General features: G+C 41.3%; 1 protein-coding gene across 4 annotated transcripts in view; it reads left to right on the top strand.

Annotated features, from left to right (window-relative positions):
• The first annotated feature begins 5,259 nt into the window (after positions 1-5,259).
• lats2 (large tumor suppressor kinase 2) overlaps positions 5,260-23,040 on the top strand; it is an 88,372-nt gene continuing 70,591 nt past the window's right edge. For 2 of the 4 annotated variants that reach the window (XM_048532894.1, XM_048532897.1), the window contains exons 1-2: positions 5,260-5,413; positions 18,390-18,891. In XM_048532894.1, the coding sequence (XP_048388851.1) occupies positions 18,553-18,891 (339 nt within the window). In that variant the 5' untranslated portion in view covers positions 5,260-5,413; positions 18,390-18,552. Of the gene's footprint in view, positions 5,414-8,513; positions 8,635-18,389; positions 18,892-23,040 lie in introns of those variants that run through there. The other 2 variants (XM_048532895.1, XM_048532896.1) reach the window with 2 other exon arrangements.

The raw sequence follows: 23,040 nt of genomic DNA, 5'->3' as shown, positions 1-23,040 counted from the left end.
AGAAACAGAGGAACAGAAATAGTGGGGCAGAAACAGAGGGGCAATAACAGAGGATGAAAAACAGATGATGAGAAACAGAGAATGAGAGACACAGTTTGAGAAGCAGAGGATAAGAAACACTTTGGCAGAAACAGGGTGAGAAAAAGAGAATGAGAAACACAGGATGAGAAACAAAGCATGAAAAACAGAGGGGCAGAAACAGAGGTGCAGAAACAAAGGACGGGAATTAGAGCGGCAGAAGCAGAGGATGAGAAACTGAGGGACAAAAACAGAGGATCAGAAACAAATTTGCAGAAACAGAGGAGGAAAAACAGCAAGAGAAACAGATTGGCAGAAACAGAGGAGGACAAACAGCAAGAGAAACAGAGTGGCAGATACAGAGGATGAGAAGGACAGGATGAGAAAATGAGTGGCAGAAAAAGAGGGGCAGAAACATAGAATGAGACACAGAGGATGAGAAAGAGATGGGCAGAAGCAGAGGAGGAGAAACAGAGGATGAGAAACAAAAGATGATAAACAGCAGGGCAGAAAGACACAATGAGAAACAGAGGCTGAGAATGAGAGGTTGGGAAGCAGAGTTTGGGAAACACCAAAGGAACAGAGCAAGAGAAACACAGGAAGAAAAACAGAGGGGCAGAAGTAGTGGGTCAGAAAGAGAGGGTCACAAACAGAGGACGAGAGACAGAGGAGGACAAACAGATGATGAAAACCCAGGATGACAAACAGGATGAGAAGCAGAAAGGCAGAAACAGGTGGGCAGCAACAGAGATGCAGAAACCATGGAAGAGAAGCAGAGAAAGAGAATCAGAGGTGCAGAAACAGAGGAAGAGAAATAGTGGGTCAGAAACAGAGGGAGAATAGCAGAGGATGAAAAATACGATGAGAAAGAGGAGGAGAAACACAGTTTGAGAAGCAGAGGATGAGAAACACTGGCAGAAACAGAGGGAGAGAAAAAGAGGATGACGAACACAGGATGAGAAACGCAGGATGATAAACAGACGGTCAGAAAGAGATGTGCAGAAACAAAGGACGGGAATTAGAGTGGCAGAAGCAGAGGGTGGGAAATGGGGCGGAAACAGAGAATCAGAAACAAATTTGCAGAAACAGAGGAGGGAAGACAGAGCAAGAGAAACTGAGTGGCAGAAACAGAGGATGAGAAACAAGAAATGAGAATCAGAGGGTGAGACGCAGAGAATGAGAAAGAGAGGAAGAGAAACAGGGACTGAAAAGGGCAGAAACTGAGAATGAGAAACCCAGAATGAGAGCAACAGAGCAGAAATAGAAGGACAGAAACAAAAGTCAGAAGCAAAGAATGGGAAAAAGAGAATGAGAAATAGAGGGGCAGAAAGAGAGAATGAGAGACAATCGATGAGATTGAGAGGTGCCGAAGCAGGGCTTTTCATCAAAGGATGAGAAACAGAACGTGAGAATCAGAGGGTGAAAAAGAGAGAATGAGAACCAGGAGTAGAGACAAATGGGGTGAAACAGAAAGGCAGAAACTGAGGATGAGAAACAGAGAATGGAAACAACAGGCCCGAAACAGAAGCACAGAAACAGAGAATGAGAAACAAAGAATGAGAAAAAGAGGGACAGAAAGAGAGAGAGAAATAGACAATGAGAATCAGAGGAGAAGAGACAAAGCTGTTGGAACAGTGAGAAATAAACTGAGGATGAGAATTAGAGAATGAGAAACAGGGGATTAGGAACAGAGGGACAGAAACAGAGGATGAGAAAGAGTTTGGGAAACAGATGATTAAAACCCAAGGAGGAGAAACAGAGGATTAGAAGCAGAGAGGCAGAAACAGAGGGGCAGAAACAGAGGGGCAAAAACAGAGCATGAGAAACAGAGGAAGAGAACCAGAGAAAGAGAATCAGAGGATGAGAAACAGTGGATAAAAAACAGGTGGGCAAAAACAGAGGGACAGTAACAGAGGATGAGAAGCAGAGGACAAGATGCAGAGAGGCAGAAACAGTGCATGAGAAACAGAGGTTGAGAAACAGAAGAGGAGAAACAGGTGGGCAAATGTAGCCAGCCAGAAGGAGGGGACAGAAACAGAGGAAGAGAAACAGAGGATGAGAATGAGAGGTTGGGAAGCAGAGTTTGGCAAACAATGATGAGGAACAGAGCAAGAGAAACAGAGGAAGAAAAACAGAGGGGCAGAAATGAAAGGGCATAAGTAGTGGGGCAGAAAGAGAGGGTCGCAGAGGATGAGAGACAGAGGGATACAAACAGATGATTAAATCCCGGTGCAGAATCAGAGAAAGAGAAACAGAAGCAGAGGATGGGAAACAACGGAATACAAACACATGAGTGAAAACAGAAGATGAGTAACACAGGGGCAGGAACAGAGGGACAGAAACAAAGGATGCGAAACAGAGGAAGAGAAACAGTGGGCCAGACACAGAGGATGAGAAACAAGGTTGGGAAACAGAGGACGAGAAACACTGTTTGAGAAGCAGAGGATGAGAAACACTTGAGCAGAAACAGAGGGTGAAAAAAGAGGATGAGAAACACTGGATGACAAACAGACACACAGAAATAGACGTGCAGAAACAAAAGATGGCAATAAGAGTGGCAGAAACGGAGGATGAGAAACAGAGGATGAGAAACAGAGTGGAAAAACATAAAATAAGAAACACGAGGAGAAACAGAGGATGAGAAACAGATCATGAGAAACAGATGGGCTGGAACAAAGGATGAGAAACAGACTGGCAGAAACAGAGAATGCAAAACAGAGGACGAGAAACAGAGCGCCAGAAACAGAGAGTGGGAAAACAGAAAACAAGAAACACATGAGGAGAAACAGAGGATGAGAAACAGATGGGGTGAAACAGAGTATGAGAAACAGAGTGGCAGAATTAGGGAATGAGAAACAGCAGCAGAAACAAAGGCGGTAAAACAGACGATGAGACACAAAAGATGGGAAACAGAGTGACAGAAACAGAGGCCGAGAAATAGAAGATGAGAAACAGAGGATGAGAAACGCTGTGGCATAAACAGCAATATAAACATTGGTGAGAAACAGAGTGGCAGAGACAGAGGATGAGAAACATGATAAAGTATTGGGGAAGCAATAATTAGAAGTTTTGCTGAAATAACGATTTACCATAAATTTTGGAATGTGTGCCTGTGTTTGTAACAACCTGAAGGTTGCAGCTGTTCTCCCACGGCTGGGGCTGCTTCCTCTATTCAATGTAACAGTGTTAACTGCACTACTTATCTGCTTATGACGCATGTGAACAGTATGGGATGTGATAACATTTAGTCATGTCGGATAGTGAAATATGTATGTTAATCACACACGTGAGGGCTATAAATTGTACTACTTTTATGCTATGCATAGAGGTCTGACGAGAGTCCACCAGTGAGAGCTTGACTGTTACTCTGGTATTGACTCCGGAGCTCTCGCTGGCTAAGCTAAAATAAAGAAGTTAATGGAACTCTTGCGGGGTCTGGAAGTTTTTGAGTCAACAAACAGAGGATCAGAAACAGAGGATGAGAAACGGAGTGGCAGAAACATAAAATGAGAAACTCATGAAGAGACACAGTGGATGAGAAACAGAGTGGCAGAAACAGAGGCCAAGAAATAGAAGATGAGAAACAAAGCATGATAATAGTGGTGATGGAAACAGATGACGAGAAAAAAAGAGAATGAAACGGATGCAGAGAAACAAAGTATGAGAAACACAATCGCAGAAACAGAGGATGAGAAACAGAAGATCAGAAACAGTGGTAGAAACAGAGCATGAGAAACTGAGTGGCAGAAACAGAAGATGAGAGAGAAAGCATGAAAACACAATGGCAGAACGAAAGGATGAGAAACAGAGGCAGAAACAAGGAGTAAGTAACACAGCAGCAGAAACAGAGAATGAGAAACATGAGGCGAAACAGAGGATGAAAAACAGTGACAGAAACAGAGGGTGAGAAGCAGAGGATCAGAAACAGAGTGGCAGAAACAGAGGATGATACCATAGAAGATGAGAAATACAGTGGCAGAAACAGAGGACGAGAAACTATCTAGATAGCTAGGATAATAAAATGTGAGGCTGGATGAACACAGCAGGCCCAGCAGCATCTCAGGAGCACAAAAGCTGACGTTTCAGGCCTAGACCCTTCATCAGAATTAGAGATAGCTACTTCTTTTTGGATATTATTTTGCTAGCCATTAGGGCTGGGAACACATCTGCCTTTAGCCCCATTACTTTGTCTAATCCTACTTCACTAGCAATGGTACTTAGTTCTTCTCCCACGCTTTTTGGTATTAGTGGGATGTTCAAAGTATCTTCCACTGTAATCTCTTATGTATTCTCTTATCTTGATTAGGCAGCTCAAATGCACGCTGCTTTTGACTGAATTCCATTTGCCATTTTCCTGTCAATTTGACCACTGCAGTGATGTTATCATGCTGTTTACAACCACCTTGTATCATCTGTATCTTTAGTAAGGATTTTTATTACATATTGTTTGCCAGATTAGTTAAGAAGTTAAGAACCCATTGGATCCAGGGCAATTTGAAAAATTAGCTTAGGTCGGGCAGTATCAGGGGAGCGGGAAAGCTGACGTTTCGGGTGAATTCTTCAGAAATTTCTGAAAAATTCTATTCTGAAAAAAATCCTACTTCTACTGTGTCTGCAATGGGTTTCCTCGCACAGCCCAAAAATGTGCAGATTGGGTGGATGCGTTGACCACAGTAAATGCGGGGTTACAGCGATAGGGTGCGGGCTTGGAGGGTCAGCGCAGTCTCGATTGGGCCAAACGGCCTTTTCCGCACTGTGTGGATGGTATGACTTTGATCATCAAACCAGCTACGGAAAGGCTGGTGGAACTTGATTCAATGGTGACTTTCAAAAGGAAATTGCAAAAAATGCTTTTAAAACTTCAGGGAAACGCACGGCATGTTAAAAAGAGCAGGAAAGTGAAATTACATACATCTTTGCAAGAACCAGCACTAGCCGAATAGTCATAATAAACTCTTTTTGTTCCGAGAAATAGTGTTCAGTTTGCTTTTGAATGCTATTACGTTGAACACCACAAGTTCTAGTTAGATTTCGTTGACATTTAGATGTGGGTTCAAGGGCACCACAGGCCTAAAGTTCAGCTCGGTATTGAGTAATCGGATACCAAATTCCACGACCAAACCTCCGCCCCGCCTCCTCGTCGAATGCCAGCGCAGCGACGCACGCGGGCGCGCGCGGCCACGTGACTGAGATGGAATGAAAACAATGCGACGCGTAACTGTCAATCAGGAAGTTCGGAAGCTCCGCCCACATACTGTGGCGTTGGGATGGGTGAGGAGAAAATAGATTTCCATCACAGTTGAGAACTCTCGTACAGGCTTCTCTCAAACGAACGGACAAACACAAAAGAATAAAATTAAACCCTTGGGAAAACCAACTCAACTAAATGGCGAAAGTAAGGAAAAGCATAAGATTGACTATTTTAGTTTTGGAATTGCATTATCGTATTTAACTTGTGTCTAGCTTATGTATAACATTTAAAGGCCCAGATTTTACATCAACTTCTGTTACTGTAGAAAATTAGATTCTGTGAGACTTAATTTCCTTAAATATCATTATGATAACAAGGTGTAGAGCTGAATGAACACAGCAGGCCAAGCAGCATCAGAGGAGCAGGAAAGCTGACGTTTTGGGCCTCGACCCCTCTCACCCCATTACCGTGTGATGCTTGCTGATAATTTATAAGACTGACCGTGTTTATGGCATGCCTTTTCTGTGACATTTGTTGGTATTAGTCATTTTGTGAGACGGGTTTTTAACGTCCACGATGCTGACCGATTGAAATATATTTTCAGAGATAATAGGAACTGCAGATGCTGGAAAATCCAAGATTACAAAGTGTGGAGCTGGATGAACACAGCAGGCCAAGCAGCATTTTAGGAGCACAAAAGCTGATGTTTCGGGCCGAGACACTTCATCAGAGAGGGGGATGGGGAGAGGGTTCTGGAATAAATGGGGAAAGAGGGGGAGGCGGACCGAAGATGGAGAGAAAAGAAGATAGGTGGAGAGGAGAATATAGGTAGGGAGGGGATAGGTCAGTCCAGGGAAGACGGACAGGTTAAGGAGGTGGGATGGGGTTAGTAGGTAGGAAATGGAGTTGCGGCTTGAGATGGGAGGAAGGGATGGGTGAGAGGAAGAACAGATTAGGGAGGCAGAGACAGGCTGGGCTGGTTTTGGGATGCAGTTGGGGGAGGGGATGAGCTGGGCTGGTTGTGTGATGCAGCGGGGGGAGGAGACAAACTGGGCTGGTTTTGGGATGCGGTGGGGGAAGGGGAGGTTTTGAAGCTGGTGAAGTCCACATTGATACCATTGGGCTGCAGGGTTCCCAAGTGGAATATGAGTTGCTGTTCCTGCAAACTTTGGGTGGCATCCTTGTGGCACTGCGGGGGGAAAGTTGCAGTCCCTCCCACCCACAGCCTCCAACCTCATTGTTCCCCAAACCTGCACGGCCCGTTTCTATCTCCTTCCCAAAATCCACAAACCTGCCTGCCCTGGTCGACCCATTGTCTCAGCCTGTTGCTGCCTCACCGAACTCATCTCCACCTATCTGGACTCCATTTTCTCCCCTTCGGTCCAGGAATTCCCTACCTACGTCTGTGACACCACCCATGCCCTCCACCTCCTCCAGGACTTCCAATTCCCTGGCCCCCAACACCTCTCTTTCACCATGGAAGTCCAGTCCCTATACACCTGTATTCCTCATGCAGATGGCCTCAAGGCCCTCCGCTTCTTCCTGTCACGCAGGCCCGATCAGTCCCCCTCGCCGAACTAGTCCTCACCCTCAACAACTTCTCTTTCGATTCCTCCCACTTCCTACAGACCAAGGGGGTGGCCATGGGCCCCAGCTATGCGAGCCTCTTTGTAGGTTACGTGGAACAGTCTCTCTTCCGCACCTACACAGGCCCCAAACCCCACCTCTTCCTCCGGTACATTGATGACTGTATCGGCGCCGCCTCTTGCTCCCCAGAGGAACTCGAACAGTTCATCCACTTCACCAACACCTTCCACCCCAACCTCAAGTTCACCTGGGCCATCTTCAACACATCCCTCAACTTCCTGGACCTCTCAGTCTCCATCTCAGGCAACCAGCTAGTAACTGATGTCCATTTCAAGCCCACCAACTCCCACAGCTACCTAGAATACATCTCCTCCCACCCACCCTCCTGCAAAAATTCCATCCCCTATTCCCAGTTCCTCCGCGTCCGCCGCATCTGCTCGCAGGATGAGGCATTCCACTCCCGCACATCCCAGATGTCCAAGTTCTTCAAGGACTGCAACTTGCCCCCCGCAGTGGTCGAGAACGCCCTTGACTGCGTCTCCCGCATTTCCCACAATACATCCCTCACACCCCGTCCCTGCCACAACCGCCCTAAGAGGATCCCCCTCGTTCTCACACACCACCCCACCAACCTCCGGATACGACGCATCATCCTCCGACACTTCCGCCATCTACAAGCCGACCCCACCACCCAACACATTTTTCCATCCCCACCCTCGTCTGCCTTCCGGAGAGACCGCTCTCTCCGTGACTCCCTTGTTCGCTCCACTCTGCCCCTCCAACCCCACCACACCCGGCATTTCCCCTGCAACTGCAGGAATTGCTACACTTGCCCCACACCTCCTCCCTCACCCCCATCCCAGGCCCCAAGATGACTTTCCACATTAAGCAGAGGTTCACCTGCACATCTGCCAATGTGGTATACTGTATCCATTGTACTCGGTGTGGCTGCCCCAACATTGGGGAAACCAAGCAGAGGCTTGGGGACCGCTTTGCAGAACACCTCTGCTCGGTTCGCAATAAACAACTGCACCTCCCAGTCACGAACCATTTTAATTCCCCCTCCCATTCTTCAGATGACATGTCCATCATGGGCCTCCTGCAGTGCCACCAGGATGCCACCCAAAGGTTGCAGGAACAGCAACTCATATTCCACTTGGGAACTCTGCAGCCCAATGGTATCAATGTGGACTTCACCAGCTTCAAAATCTCCCGTTTCCCCCACCACATCCCAAAACCAGCCCAGTTTGTCCCCTCCCCCCACTGCACCACACAACCAGACCAGCTCATCCCCTCCCCCAACTGCATCCCAAAATCAGTCCAGCCTGTCTCTGCCTCCCTAACCTGTTCTTCCTCTCACCCATCCCTTCCTCCCACCTCAAGCCGCACCTCCATTTCCTACCTAGTACCTCATCCAACCTCCTTCACCTGTCCGTCTTGCCTGGACTGACCTATCCCCTCCCCACCTATCTTCTTTTCTCTCCATCTTCGGTCCACCTCCCCTTCTCTCCCTATTTATTCCAGAACCCTCTCCCCATCCCCCTCTCTGATGAAGGGTCTAGGCCCGAAACGTCAGCTTTTGTGCTCCTAAGATGCTGCTTGGCCTGCTGTGTTCATCCAGCTCCACACTTTGTTATCTTGAAATATATTTTCTCCTGACTGCGGAATGCGGGTTGTCGGTTCGGGTGGCCTTCCATTGGCTCCAATCCGCATAACTTCGACAGTGAGAGGGGGAGGGAGTCTACAGTGGTTGCAAACTGCGTGCAGTTACTCCATTTCAGAGCGGACATTCCTGTTTCAAGATTCAGTTGATGAGAAAGATTTCCTCAATAGCAGTGGTAATGTATTATTTAAATTCCTCCTTGCGCTGTCACCGGATTAAACAAAAAGAGAGTCGTTTCCCTCCACTAACTTGAAGCGAAGTTTCTTTTTAAACTGGATTCTCAGCGACGCAAGAGATTGTTCACGAACTTTCTTTGGCCTGAATCAGTTCGACGGTGAATCTACTTTCGGAGAGTTCCTCCGTCGCCTTTGATTGTTGTTTGTGGGTGGGGTGGGATAAAGACAGGTGAAAGATTTCCGAATATTTTTGTTAAGGCTGGCCAAAAAAACCCAACGATGACAGTTTGGAATAGCCGATGATGTCTGCGGAATCAGGGCCGCAAAATATAGTCAGCGCTGGAAAATGCATGCTTTCGCTCGTCTGTCATCGGCAATTTTGGAGTTCGGGTTAGGACTATAGTACAACGCTTTAATTTGCGTTCGGACTCTTAAAATGTTAGACCATATAAATTTTCGACTGAAGTCTTTAGAATTGCAACCAAACTGGGTGGATTAATATTTCAATAGTCAAATATTGTTGGAAAAGGTACTTTGAAATGATCGAGTACTTTTTGTTAATTTTAGCTTCTCGCATTTATTAAATGCTGCAGTTAACACTTGATGTTACTAGCAGCTTGGATACTTACTGTAACGACCGACAACAAGTTTAATTGTAGATATTGTATAATTGCGTCGAAAATCGGCAATCTGCGCATGTAATCCAAAATGCGAGCCGATGTTTTATTTCACATTTTGAAAACAGCTTCCTTTGTGCACCCACAATAAAGTAGAATTTTACTGAATTGGTGTGTCATTCTGATATCTTGAAAGATTACAAAGCAACGTTGTTGATAGCAGGGGATAGCAATAACTGCAGATGCTGGAGTCAGAGACAACAGTGTAGAGCTGGAGGAACACAGGAGGTCAGATAGCATCAGAGGGGCGGGAAAGTTGACGTTTCGGGTCGGGATTCTTCTTCGGAAAAGGCCCTTTTTCTGAAGAAGAGTCCAGACCCGAAACGTCAACGTTCCTGTTCCTCTCATGCTGCCTGACCGGCTATGTTCCTCCAGCTCCTTACTGTGTTGTCTGTTGTTGATAGGAATTATTTTGGATCTGGAATAACTCGCAGACTTTCTTTTTGTTTTGCGTGCATTTCAACTGTATCCCACTATTTGTTTCTGCTTTTCCTCTTAAAACTGACGAACTGTTTCGAGACATTTGCGAAGCAAGGTAACGTAAACATTCTTAAAATAACTCCAGTTATTTAATGTGCAATCTGCGTATAGTCGCTGTAATAAATACGTTACTTTTAAACTTCATATGGATAATTAATACAGTTATACTGATAGATTTGTTTCAAAAGTAGCCATTGAATTTAGTGTAGTTGAGTACATCACACATTCCCGGAGCTGTGTACACACAGGTTGAGATTATGGGGGTTTTAACGTATTTGCAAATTCACATTCTTATGGTGGCTTCTAAGATTTTGATACTTTATTGTATTTGTTGAATTATTACCAAATAGTTTATGTAGTTATATTTCATTCGTGCATTGCATGGCGGCAGTTGTGTTTTCCTCTGGGTAACTAATACACTTGGCATCAGTGTGTCCTCGTTGCTTGATGTTTTGCTTGCCATATTCCTTCACCTATCTGATCATAGAGTGATTGTTACAACAGTTAATGAGCAGTCATCACAAATGTAGAACATTTAGTGAGAAGATTCCGGATAAATGGAAGGAAAGTATGAGTTACTCATCAATGTTTTAATGTTTATGTTTGTAGTTGTTTGTATAATACTTATACTTTAGGAGAAAGATTCCTTTGAGTGTTACATAAGCAATTAGTTCAAAAGATCATTTTAAGGCTGTTTTGTCAACAAGTTTGAGCTTTGATGAAGGCAATTTAAAGTCATTTTGGAATTTATTAAATATTTGTTATTCCAAAATTTCATGTATTACAAAATATCTTGTAACCATTGCTGATTTAATTATGATTGAAGTATGTTAGAGGTATTGTAACTTCAAGAGAAAAATATATTAAACACTATAATCAAGTCCTACGACAAAATATATACCAGTTTCTGAAAGTAATTAGGATGCTGTTAGCACTTGTTATCTTGTGAAATGTAAATACTTTTAATTACTTACTAAGTACAACAAATTGTTTTCTATTCCCGTTCAAGTCTTTACAAGTTATAACGCCATTGATTGACACTATCACACTAAACAGTTGCATTCAAGGCCAAAGTCAAAAGAAATGAAGGAGTATTGCAATTTCTTGCCTAAACTTGTTATAAAATGTGCAGTTTACATTTTATTTTACATATTGCGTATAATAATATGGAAGAAGAACAAAAGTACAAATATCCCATTTTTATTTGTTAAGTATTATTAACAGATGCTTTGAATTCTGTGTACCAACTATACAGTTGCTGACCAGAAGAGTGCAAAATTGATTGCAACATGTAATTAAGTGGAGCATTCTGGTAACTTATCCTCATCCAGTTGTATTTTATCTCAACACGAACCCCATAAAGTAATTGTCAACTATGCTCTAAAATATTAAGCTTTAATACTTCTCCCCCCCCCATTTGATATTATTTATCTGCATGTGGTAGTTTTCTTTTATAGAATTTTTCTGTAATTGTAATTAGCGAGGAACCTATTGTCCTGCTGCTTGTAGAAGTACTCTCACTGCAATCTTGGGGACAAAGTTCAAGTTTTGTATTCCCTGATAATAAAATTTTCACATTTCTTATTTCAAGAACTTTTTTATTCTTTTGTGGTGTGGTCACTTCAGAGAAAAGAAATAACTGACACTATCTGGCCCAGTAGGAGTATTTCTCATTCTGTGCTTGCCAGTTGCATGATACTGGCAAATAATGACCTGTTCCTCAGAACGCATGCCTTCATTTCAGAAACAGAGTGCTGCTTACCCAAAGGGAAATAGAGCTCAAGGAGCAGTGAGAGTTACATACAAAGTTGCTGGAAAAGCTCAGCAGATCTGGCAGCATCTGTGAAGGAAAAAACAGTTAACGTTTCGGGTCTGGTGACCCTTCCTCTGTTCCCCAATTCTGAGGAAGGGTCACCAGACCCGAAACGTTAACTCTGTTTTTTCCTTCACGGATGCTGCCAGACCTGCTGAGCTTTTCCAGCAACTTTGTTTTTGTTCTTGATTTACAGCATCCACAGCTCTTTTGGTTTTTATTGAGCAGTGAGAGTTAGTTTCTTAAGATACAGCATTCAAAAATAGCATGTTAGTAAAAATCAACAAATATAGAAGTAAACACAGTTTGACAAATTATGCTCAGTTATGGAATTGACCCGATTCAGATAGAAACCTAATGATTCAGATGTATGCTTGTGGTGCCAAGGCATACAATAGGCCAAGTGCTGGAAAATAGGCTTGGAAAACTTTAGCTGCTTTTGACCAGCGTAGACTCAATGGGCTGAAAGGCTTTCTTCTGTGCTGTAGACCTCTGTGACCCTATAGCATTTTAAGCATTTTTTAAGACTTGTGAAAAATGTCAAGAGGATCTATCAAAGGGTCTATTCAAGAGAACCTGTCAATGGAAGCTATCAAGCTGTTAAGGTTCAAAAGGCCTACTGTTTAAATCTTTTTTAACAAATAAGCCTGGAGTTTTTTTTAGTAGTAAATGCCTGCCATTTCACTCTGTTGACATAAGTTTGAGTGATTTCATTACTGGATTACTGCTGCATGATTGACTTTTCTGTCCATCCATTATTTCAGTCGGATGCCTGCCATTTCAGTTTGTTTGACAGCTACAAGTGGTTATAGTCCCATTTTCGAGTCATCAATTAATTCCATTACCTGTTCTCTTTTTGTGCACTTAAATTTGATGTTCGCTATTGTAAAGTTTTTTTACGTTGAATGAATATAAATGTAGTAAATGGATTTTTATAATTTTGAGAACACTTTATGCATTTAGACCTTTATTTTGTCTAAGAATCCTGACATATGCCAATAGTGGATATTGATGAGTGTCATGGTAGGTGTAGGGACCAAAGGTGGTGGATGGGATGGGTATAAATTGGTTTAAGTTATCATGAAGTTCAACTGTAAAAGGCCATTGAGGTTGTGTGAGGGGAAGAGATTGCAATGCAGTATAGACGTGGGAGGGGTGGTGACAAATGTTAGCATGGAGGATGAGTGGTCATGATGGGTAGATGGAGAGACAGACCTTGACATTGTGCTAGATAAATGCATCAAGTGACGTGGTGGTGTGGCTAGGAAGGGAGTGAGATCTGGAGGGATTTTTCGCACTTCATACATTTCTTTTTAGCTTTGGACACTGGAGCCAGAGCCTCAGCGCAGACATTATGGCTAGTCCACCAAGCTTCCTCCTAAGTCCTGTGGTTGCCTGTCCTGAATTCTAAACCAGTTGTCTGCCTGCCCCAGGTTAATTATCAAATATCTCAATAGATATATGAAGCAGTGATGAATGCTAAGTTTTTGTCCTCTCACCTAACCCATCTGTAGCCCTCTGCAGACTCTGTCATCCTGATCACTTGCCTTCCCACTTATTTCACCCACACACTTAGCTATAGTGCATTCACTTTTCTCGCCCAGTCATGTGTTCTCAGCACTGATTCCTGTGTCACTCCACTGGTTACAGGTTGCCATCCTGAAAATGTCCCTCTTCTACCAACTCTCTGCCCTCTATTAGTTTTAGTTAGTGAATCCTTGAAACCATACTAATGGAATACCTTCAAAACCATAGGCTCTTGTTAATTAGGTCAATGCATGGTACCTTAACAAATACCCTCTGAAAATCCAAATGTATTAAATCAACTGCTTTCCTTGTATCGATCCTGCTTGTTACCTCTTCAAAATTCGAGAAAATATTGCCAGACATGATTTCCCCTTCATGAAGCCTGACTTTGCTCAATTTTATTATACATTTCTAAATGCTATGCTATTACATCCTTTATGACAGACCCTAACGTTTTACTAATAACAGATGTTAAGATAACTGGTCTATAGTTGCCTGTGTTGTTTTTATTTGTTTCCTTTACTATTTAGATAAAGGTATTACATTGACAATTTTCTAGTCGTCTTTTCCAGAATCGATGGATATCTAGAAGATTATTACCAGTACAGTAGCTACTTTGTTTTACTATCCAAAGATAATTGGTCCAGCAGATTTATCCGTCATTAGCCCCAGTAGTTTCCCTAGCATACTTTGGTAGAGATAGGAATTATAATTTTTTACCCCCCCCTCCTTTTTTGCCTCTTGAAAACTTAGTAATTTTGGGATGCGAATAGTGTTTCTACTGTGAAGATTGATGCAAAGTATTTATTCAACAACTCTACCATTTTCTGGCTTCCGGTTATTATTTCCGCAGTCTTATTCTGTAAGGTGTCTACCTTCACTTTGTCTTCTCGGATCCTTTTTTATATCTTTAAAGAAACTATTGCAGTGCGTCTTGATATATTTATTACTTTGAGCAGAGAATATCTGTGGGGAGCCTGATAGAGATGTGTAAGATTGACGGGCATGAACAGAATAAAAAGCAGCTGTTCCCCTCAATTAAAGGGTCAGGAACAAGGGGGCATAGCTTTAAAGTGAAAGGCAGGAGATTTAGAGGGGGTTTGAGGAAAGCCTTTTCACCCAGACGGTGGTGCTGGTCTGGAATGCATTGTGTAGGAAGGTAAATGAGATGGGAAACCTCACAACCTTTTAAAAACTACATGGATGAGTGCTTGAAATACAATAACATTCAAGGCTATGGATCTTTTATGGGAAAGTGGGACTATTGTAGGTAGTAGTATACTTTTGACAGTACAGATTTAATGACCTGAAGGGCCTCTTTTGTACTGTATGATGCTACTTGTCCTCAGTTTATTTTCTCCCTATTTATTATTTTGGCTGGCCTTTTGTTGGTTTATAAAACTTGCCCAGTCCTCTGGTATACCACTAATCTTTACCATATTGTATTTCTTTTCAAGTTGATATCAATCCTTAACTTCTTTGGATAGCCATGGTTGTTTTATTCCTTTCCATGAATCCTCCTTCCACACTGGATAAAGTCTTTGCTGTGAGCCATGAACTAATTTCTTGAAGGTCTGCAATTGTTCCTCAAACATCATTGCTGCAAAACCCCTTCTCCAGTCCATTCTATCTGCACAGCCCTTATTCCTTTGTAATTACCTGACAGATTTTTTTTTAGAACATTATTATTAACCTAAAACAAGATCCTGCAAAATTTTCAATGTGAATGTTTTGAAATAGCTTTAGACAACTATGTCAAAATATACATTTCAGAATGTTCTCAGAATATCAGAATTTTCAACTTTTTTTCCTGATAAACCTTGGATTCATAGATGTGTAACAAATCAACAAAAGAGGAAATAAGTGAACGATTGTTGGACTGGCAACTTCATGTGTAATTTTTCTGTTATCATAAATGACTGCGGCAAGTTACACAAAGGAAAACTATCCCTTCCTGTCTTACATGACCTGACTATAGCCATTAAAATGCTTAAAAAAATTTCCTCCTCCTCCAATGCCTCCCTATTGTCATCCAGCCCAGGGGGAACTACACAAGCCAGATTCCATGCATATCTATCTAATCATTTCCAGAGAATATTTTGAATGATTTCCCTTCTTATTTGCACATGCCTCGTTTCATAAATACTTTTAATGGCTTCTCTTCCTACTCTTGGATCATCACCTCTTGTAGTAAATGTAAGGGACACAGAAGCTGAGTGTATTTGGGAATTCAAATGGTTAATTTTTTTTCAAATTCAATTTTAGGGTAGAAATCAGATTCTGATCTGGAACAAATAGCTTTTTAAGTAAGTTAAAATAACCTAGTTAAAGAGGAAGCTGCCAGATGATGGCAGTAATTTATCAATCACCTGAAATCTGTTTCCTGAATAAGATACTGGAAACAAAAGATACTGGAAATCACTGCGGGTCAGACAGCATCCATGAATATAAAACCAGCTAATGTTTAGAGTCTGATGAAGTGTTATCTAGACGCGAAACATCAGCTTGTGATGCTACCTGACCTGCAGTGATCTTCAGCAATTTTGTTTTCAGTACAGATTCCAGCATCTGCATTAATTTGCTCCTCCCTAAATAAGGTATTGATTACTGTAGTAGGAACTTAAGATGGAAAGTGCCTTATCTGAGGGAAAGTATAACTGCCAGGCAATCTATGAAAAATGGGCAGTAGTGCAAGAGTTGCCTAGAGTTATGCACACAAATCAACTTTCCATTTTTACAAGCTAACAAGGGCATTGGTTCTTCAGGGGAGTGCAGCCAGAGTGCACAAGTGGCTTAGTTGCCCAGAAGGGGGATGAAAAAGGAGTAATAATGACAGGGAAACAGGTTTTCTGTGGCCGTAAATGTGACTCCACTATGGTATATTTTCTCACTGGTGCAAGGGTCAAAAATGCCACAGACTAGCTGTAGGACATTGTTCCTTAGAGAGTGAACAGTTGGAACTCATGGTCCATGTTGATATCAATGACTTGGGTAGAAAGAGGGATGTAGCCCTGCAACCAGAATTTAGAGAGTTAGGTAGAAATTTAGGAAGCAGGACCTCCCTCCATTAAAGTTCGGAAGAATAAGAGGTGTCCTTATTGAAATATACAAGATTTTAAAGGGGATTTAAAAGGTGGATGCTGAGAGGCTGTTTTCCCCTTGGGGGAATGTTTGTGACCAGAGAACATAACCTCACTGTATGAGTTGCAGAGTTTGGACAGAAATGAGGAGGAATTTCTTTGAGGATAGTGAATCTGTGGAATCGTTTACCGCAGAGGGCTGTAGAGGCCGGGTTGTTAAACATATTAAAGGCTGAGTTAGATTTTTACTCAGCAAAGGAATCAAAGATTGTGAGGAAAAGCAGAAGAGTGAAGTTGAAGATTATCAGATTAGCCAAAGTTTCATTGAATGGCAGAGTAGATTCAAATGGGGCAAATGCCATTTTACTGTTCCTATATCATATGGCCAAACGTGATAAACTCTGGATTATTCCCAGTGCCATGTGAAAATGAGTATGGAAATACTGGGTTAATATAGATGACTTTGTGCCTGGATAGATGGTGCAGGATGCAGGGCATTGGATTTCTGCGGAACAAAGCACTTGAACATGCCAACGGGTGCACCTGAACAGAACCGGGATGTGTTCCTCGTAGAGCCTTTTGCTAACGCTGTAGAGATGGCTTTAAACAAACTTAATAAGAGAGATTTACACGAGAATACCGGTGTTCGCAAAATACTTGGAAACACGGTTATCTCTAACATAGTAAAACATTGCAAGGCAGGATGTAATGAAGCCTATATCAGGGTTACTATGCAAGTATGAGTGTAGGAAGTATAATAAATACGACTGAGAATTACGGGTGCAGATGGTCATGTGGAAATAGTGTATGGTGATCACAGACACCTGGCTCAGGAAGGCCAGGACTCTGTTAAGTATTTGAGTACAAAATGTTCAGAAAAATCAGGAAAGAAATGAGGTGGAGCATATTGGTGAAGGAAAACATTGCAGCGCTGGAGAAAGAGGATGTCTGAGGCTACAAAGACAGAATCTATTTTACTGGAGCCAAGGAACGAAGCAGGTCCAATTACATTGCTGTGTAGTCTATAGATCACCAAGTAGTGAGAAGGATGTAAAAGGACGAATCTGCAGGGAAATTACAGAAATGCCTACCTTTTGAGTAGTTTTATAATAGAGAACCTGGATAATGTTCAAATGAATTTCTGAAAACAGTATGTGTTCAGACCAACAAGAAAGGATGCATTGTTGGATCTGGCTTTTGGGAATAACGAGAACCAATTGGAGCAAATGCCAGTGGAGGAACATTTAGGAGATAGTGATCATTGTCATTCTCTACGATCATCCTAAGTCATGCAATGGTCAATTCGGAGTAAGAAAAATAATCAGCAGAGAGTGGACTTCAGTGGGGCAGGAGTGGAGCTGTGCCTGAAAGCTTGATAGGAAGAGCAGTAATGGAGCATTGGGCTACCTGTTAAAGAGGAGATACTTTGATTGTAACCAAACTATATTTGCTCTGAAGGGAAAGGTAAGGCAAATAAATCCAGAGCTCCCTGGATGACAAAGTAAATGAAAATAAAGATGCTTGTGACAGGTAGAAAATACAAACGAGAACCAAAAGGATTTGGGTGGGAAGTGGAAAAAAAACTCAGTTCTGAGGAAGGATCACTGGACCCGAAAAGGTAACTCTTTTTTTTCCTTCACAGATGCTGCAGACCTACTGACCTTTTCCAGCAACTTTGTTTTTGCAGCTATTTTTATCTCTGTTTTGAAAAAGAGTCATTTTGGACTCAAAATATCAACCCTGTTACTGTCTGCACAGATGCTACCAGAACTGCTGAGTTTCTACAACAATTTCTGTTTTTGTTTCTGATTTCCAGCATTCTGAGTTTGTGGTTTTATTATCACAAGGAATCAGTGCTCATTTGAATTCTGGTCTGTAGACCATCCCCTACTTGAAATGCTCAACTATTGTTTGCTGTGTCTTCAGCTGCCAAGATCCTAAGCCTCAGAATTTCTTGCCTAAAACTCCCTTGACTTTCTGCTTTTTCCTCCCTTACATTAATGCACATTTAAAGTCTAGCTTTTTGGCCAAGCTTGTGATATCTAGCCTAATATCACCATATGAGATTCTTTTAAAACTGTATTTTGATGTACCTTAGGATAGCTTATTAAGGATGCAATTTAAATGTAAGTGTTTGTTGTCATCACAATCTTATTGAGACTTCTTCTGCATTTCAGATAAGCTTGCCCATAAGAATGGAAGCAAAGTAGATTTTATGTTGAAACAAACTTAAGGACCACAAGCATCAGTAAAAAGAATAACATCACGAGGATTGAAAATCTTTTCAGTGCCTGAAACCCAAAGACAGCTTATTTATGATAAACAAAAGTTGCTTTTGTGATGAGGCCAAAGACCTTTCCAGCCACTTCATATACTGGAAACAGCCGTCAGAGACTGCAGGAAATTCGGGAGGGGTTGAAACAACCTCATAAACCCTCAGGCCAGGCTTTAAATGTTGGCTCCAACAATGAAACCCCGCTAGACCTGAAAGCCATAGTTGCAAAGGATGCTACCAGACAACAACAAATGCGACCTGTCCCAAAATTTGGGCCTCATCAGAAAGCTCTCCGAGAAATCAGAAACTCTCTGAGGCCATTTGCAAATGAGTCTGGTTCATCTGCCAGTGTTGAAGTAAATAGACAGATGTTACAAGAGTTGGTGAATGCTGGATGTGATCAGGCAAGTCACCTAAATATTTTAATATTTTTGCTGTATGTCATTCAATTTATAAGTTTGTGTGTCTTCAACGTTTTGATTCCTGCTTGGAAAAATACTGACCCCTAAATTTTCACGAGGTCAGTTGCTTATTAATGGTATATATTGGCTGTTTTTGCAGCATTAAGAATAAAAAGAGCAGGACTCGGAAATGCTAGATCCCAGCCCAGATTTTGAACTCCTATCAGAGTTTCCCTGGGTGGAACTTAGAAATCACAAACCATACTTGATGCTGACAGAGGGGGCATGGATAGGAGGAAATGAATTCTGACACTAGTTTTGTCAAAGACGTCCTGCCTTCTATACAATCAGGGTGAACCCAACATAAAGGTCAACTGGATGTTGAATTGGCTGGGACAAGCAGGATGTTGTCTGTCATCACTTGGTACTACTTTATGCTATGTCCTGACTCTGTATCATTGTGAAATTTGCACATGTGGATCCACTGCTATGCAGTGTTATTCATGTACTCATTTGATTTTCTTCATTCTTAAGTTTTCTCTCAGCAGACAGTAATTATGTATTAATATTCCAGAATTTCACATGCACCAATATTAATCTTTCTTGCTCGTGAGGTTCTGGAATCCTGTCAACTGCTTTTTGATTCTTTTTAAATTGACAGTATTGTATATTATTCTAAGTTTCTTTTAGATTTTCTTTGTAATTGAAATGAAGTTTAAAAATAAGGCATGTGTGCTGAACCTTGATAGTATATTGGTGTCTTTTTTTCTATTCCTAATTCATAATAACAGTTCTATTTCATATGCCTTCCTAAACACATTTTTGACATTTATAGAACTTGGGTTAAAATGTAAAATACCTCCTATTAAAGATAAAATCAGTATGGTTTTAATTATTTATTTGAAATGTGAATATAAGATGACTTTTGCCTTATATATTCTTCATGTTGGAATATTTTGTTTTTTAGTTGAAAGTAAAATAGTGTTTTTTTTGAGATCTTTTGTACATTGTTTTTATATATTCTCTCTTCCCCTGCTGTATAGAAAATGGATCTATGCTATTGCAAAACAGATTGCTTGATAAGCATTTTAAAAGTAAGCAAGGATACATGACAAAGCTGCTCAGGTTTGAATTGCAAGACGATTATTTTAGTGTAAGTTATAGTTGTTCTTAGACTTCCTTCCAAACTTGTATTGGTTTGGGGGTGAAAGAAAGGGAATAGAAATACAATTTTCTAAAAATCTCCCATAGTTTGTAGATATTGTTGGAAAGATCAGCATGACATTTATTGAATGCTGTTGCTTGGAAAGATGGTGATGAGCCATCTTCTTGAACCATTGCAGTTCATGAGATGTTGGTAGAACCACAGTGCTGTTTTGGGAGGCAGTTCCAGGATTTAGACACAGCAACTATGAAGGAACGGTGATGTAGTTACAGGTTAGGATGGTGAGTTGGAAGGGAATGATCAGATTGTGGTGTTCCCATACATTGACTGCTCTTCTCAATTTGGAAGCTAGGCTCTGGCAAGCTTGTGTCGAAAGAGCCTTGATAAGGTATTCCAATGTATTTTTTTAACTTGGTGCATACTATGGCAATGGTGGAGGGATAAATGGTTAAGGTGCTCAATGAGGTGGCAGTCAAGCAGGCTGCTTTGTCCTGGATGATGTTGAGTATTTTGAATTCTGTTGGAGCTGTGCTCATAATGGTATATGGAGAATATACCATCACTGATGATCTGTGCCCAGTGGGGATAGATAGAGCAATGAAATGGAGCTCGACCTGAGGTGTGCTGCTTTTTGTGCAGTACAGGGCATACCTGAGGAGGTTAAAATAGTATCAGAGATAATGGGAACCTGAGGAGGTTTCCATTTTAGCTGTGTAGATCTTAGAGCTGTAATTGTGTTGAAACAGTTTTGCTAAGGATGCTGCTAAATCTCTATAGCACTATTCTGTACTCTAGCAAGGATGTTGTCAGGCCTCAGTCTATGCTGCATCTGTTGCTTTCAATTTTTTTTCTTGAGGTCACGTGGAGTGAATTGAATTAACTGAAAAATGGTATCAATGATGCTGGGAATCTCAAGTGGAAGCCGAGCTGCATATTCAGTCACCGGTCCGGCTGGAAATGGTTGTAGATATTTCAGTCTTATTTTTTGCAATGATGTACAGAGTTCTCTCAAATCATTAAAAATGGGAATATCTGTGGAACCACCTCCTTCAGCAGTTGTTTATGTATCTACCACCATTTACAGCTGGATATGGTAGAACAGGAGAGCTTTGACCCCTTGTTTTTGGGCTTAGCCTTATTTGTCTCACTGTGGAGAATTCCAGGCCTGCACCTATAAAGACTAAATCTATGTAGTAGATTAAATCTATATGAAGCATATTGGAACAATGAATAATCATTATAGCAGTACTAAGAATGTACAGTACAGAAACAGGTCATTGAGCCCAGCTGATCTGTGCCATGTGAGTTTGCTGTCAATCATTCTACTTCTGAGGTCATCAACACAAACGGATGAAGCACAAAACAATAAGTTATTTAGATACATTTTAAAGGGAAGCTGACAAATACTCTATGGCAGTGATCTTCATTTTCTCACCATTCCCAGAGAAAAGAATTTGCTAATTAATTTCCAGTTTGTGTGAATGTTAGTGACTGTCTTGTACATTAGGCTCCTCCTAGTTTAGGTTCTCCTGCAAGTACAAACACATTCACTATCTATGTCATGTACCTTTTTCAAAATCTTCAATACATTTATATCTGTAACTTTATCGTTCCAACAATGGTAATCTTTAATGAGAATTTGCATCAACCTCCAATTCCTGAAAGAATCTTTTTCTCTCCCATTGAGTTGCTGTTTTCAAATGCTTATTATCTTTAATGGATTACGTTTACATATTGCTAAAATGACTGTACCCTTTTGTCACATGGTGCATATAGGAGTATACATTGACACATTTGGGTTTTTGCAATTGGTTTTTCATATGTAGGTAAACTCTGTTCTTTGTGTGTGAAAATGTTGAGGTTGATGTCAGACTTTCTAAACATTTTCCATTCTGATCTGAATAAACCCAATTAGATTTGCTGCTTTTTTAGCACAGAACATTCTCTACACAAGGTAGCAAACAAAATCGAGTTCTATCATGAGCTCCATTCACAACTTTGTTTCATATAAAAACTCTGGCCGAAATGTTTTGTCCCTTGTATGATTACATTAATTTAAAATATAATCTCCTTGCCATAATTCCAAATAAGAAAATCTCTTCTGTACTACAGTTTGTATTGCAAATCAAATATAGTCCATCCCCTGTACCCAAGGCAAGTGGCATAACACTTGTGCTCACTCTTAGCTAAATAAGAATCATTTACTATCACTACAGTGCTTAGCAAAGTAACATTCAATCTCGTCTTTCAGCTGAGAAGTATTACTGGGGTCCTGCCTGTCCCCTCAAGTAGACCGAGACAATTCCTGGCAGTATTCAAAGAAGAGAAAGGAAGATTTCCTCCTGACTAATACCTATCCACATGCCATCATCATTAATGTTGCGTAAATGATAAATTATGGACTCTTTACTGATGAAAGTTGCAGATTTAGTTTAATATCTTCAACCATCGTGGATTAAAATAATTTCAAGACGGAAGAAGTGTGGACACAAAATTCCTGCACTTAACACTTGGCCACAGATTGAGGCAGGTTCAGGAAAACCATTTTGAAATAAACCCAAATTGTCTGAATTGAAGTTAGCATTTTACCTGAAGACATTGAAACTAGTGAACTGAGTCAGCTGTCAAGAAACTCTCACTTCCTGTTTTAACTTGCAATTATATGAGACATTACACGAGATTCATAGAGTCATAGAGTTTTAGAGCACGGAAATAGACCATTTGGCCCAACTCATCCGTGCTGACCAGATATTCAAAATTAATCTAATTATATTTGCCTCAAATCAGTCTAAACCCTTCCTGTTCATTTACCCATCCAGTTGCCTTTTAAATGTTGTAATTGTACCAGCCTCCACCACTTCCTCTGGCAGCTCATTCCATACATGTACCAACATCTGCATGAAAATGTTGCCCCTTGGTCCCATTTTAATTCTTTCCCTCTCACTTTAAACCTATGCCCTCAAGTTTTGGACTGCCCCACCCCCGGG

The sequence above is a fragment of the Stegostoma tigrinum genome, chromosome 6, assembly GCF_030684315.1.
Source record: "Stegostoma tigrinum isolate sSteTig4 chromosome 6, sSteTig4.hap1, whole genome shotgun sequence".
NCBI lineage: Eukaryota > Metazoa > Chordata > Chondrichthyes > Orectolobiformes > Stegostomatidae > Stegostoma > Stegostoma tigrinum.
This window is presented reverse-complemented; position numbering and strand designations above follow the sequence as displayed.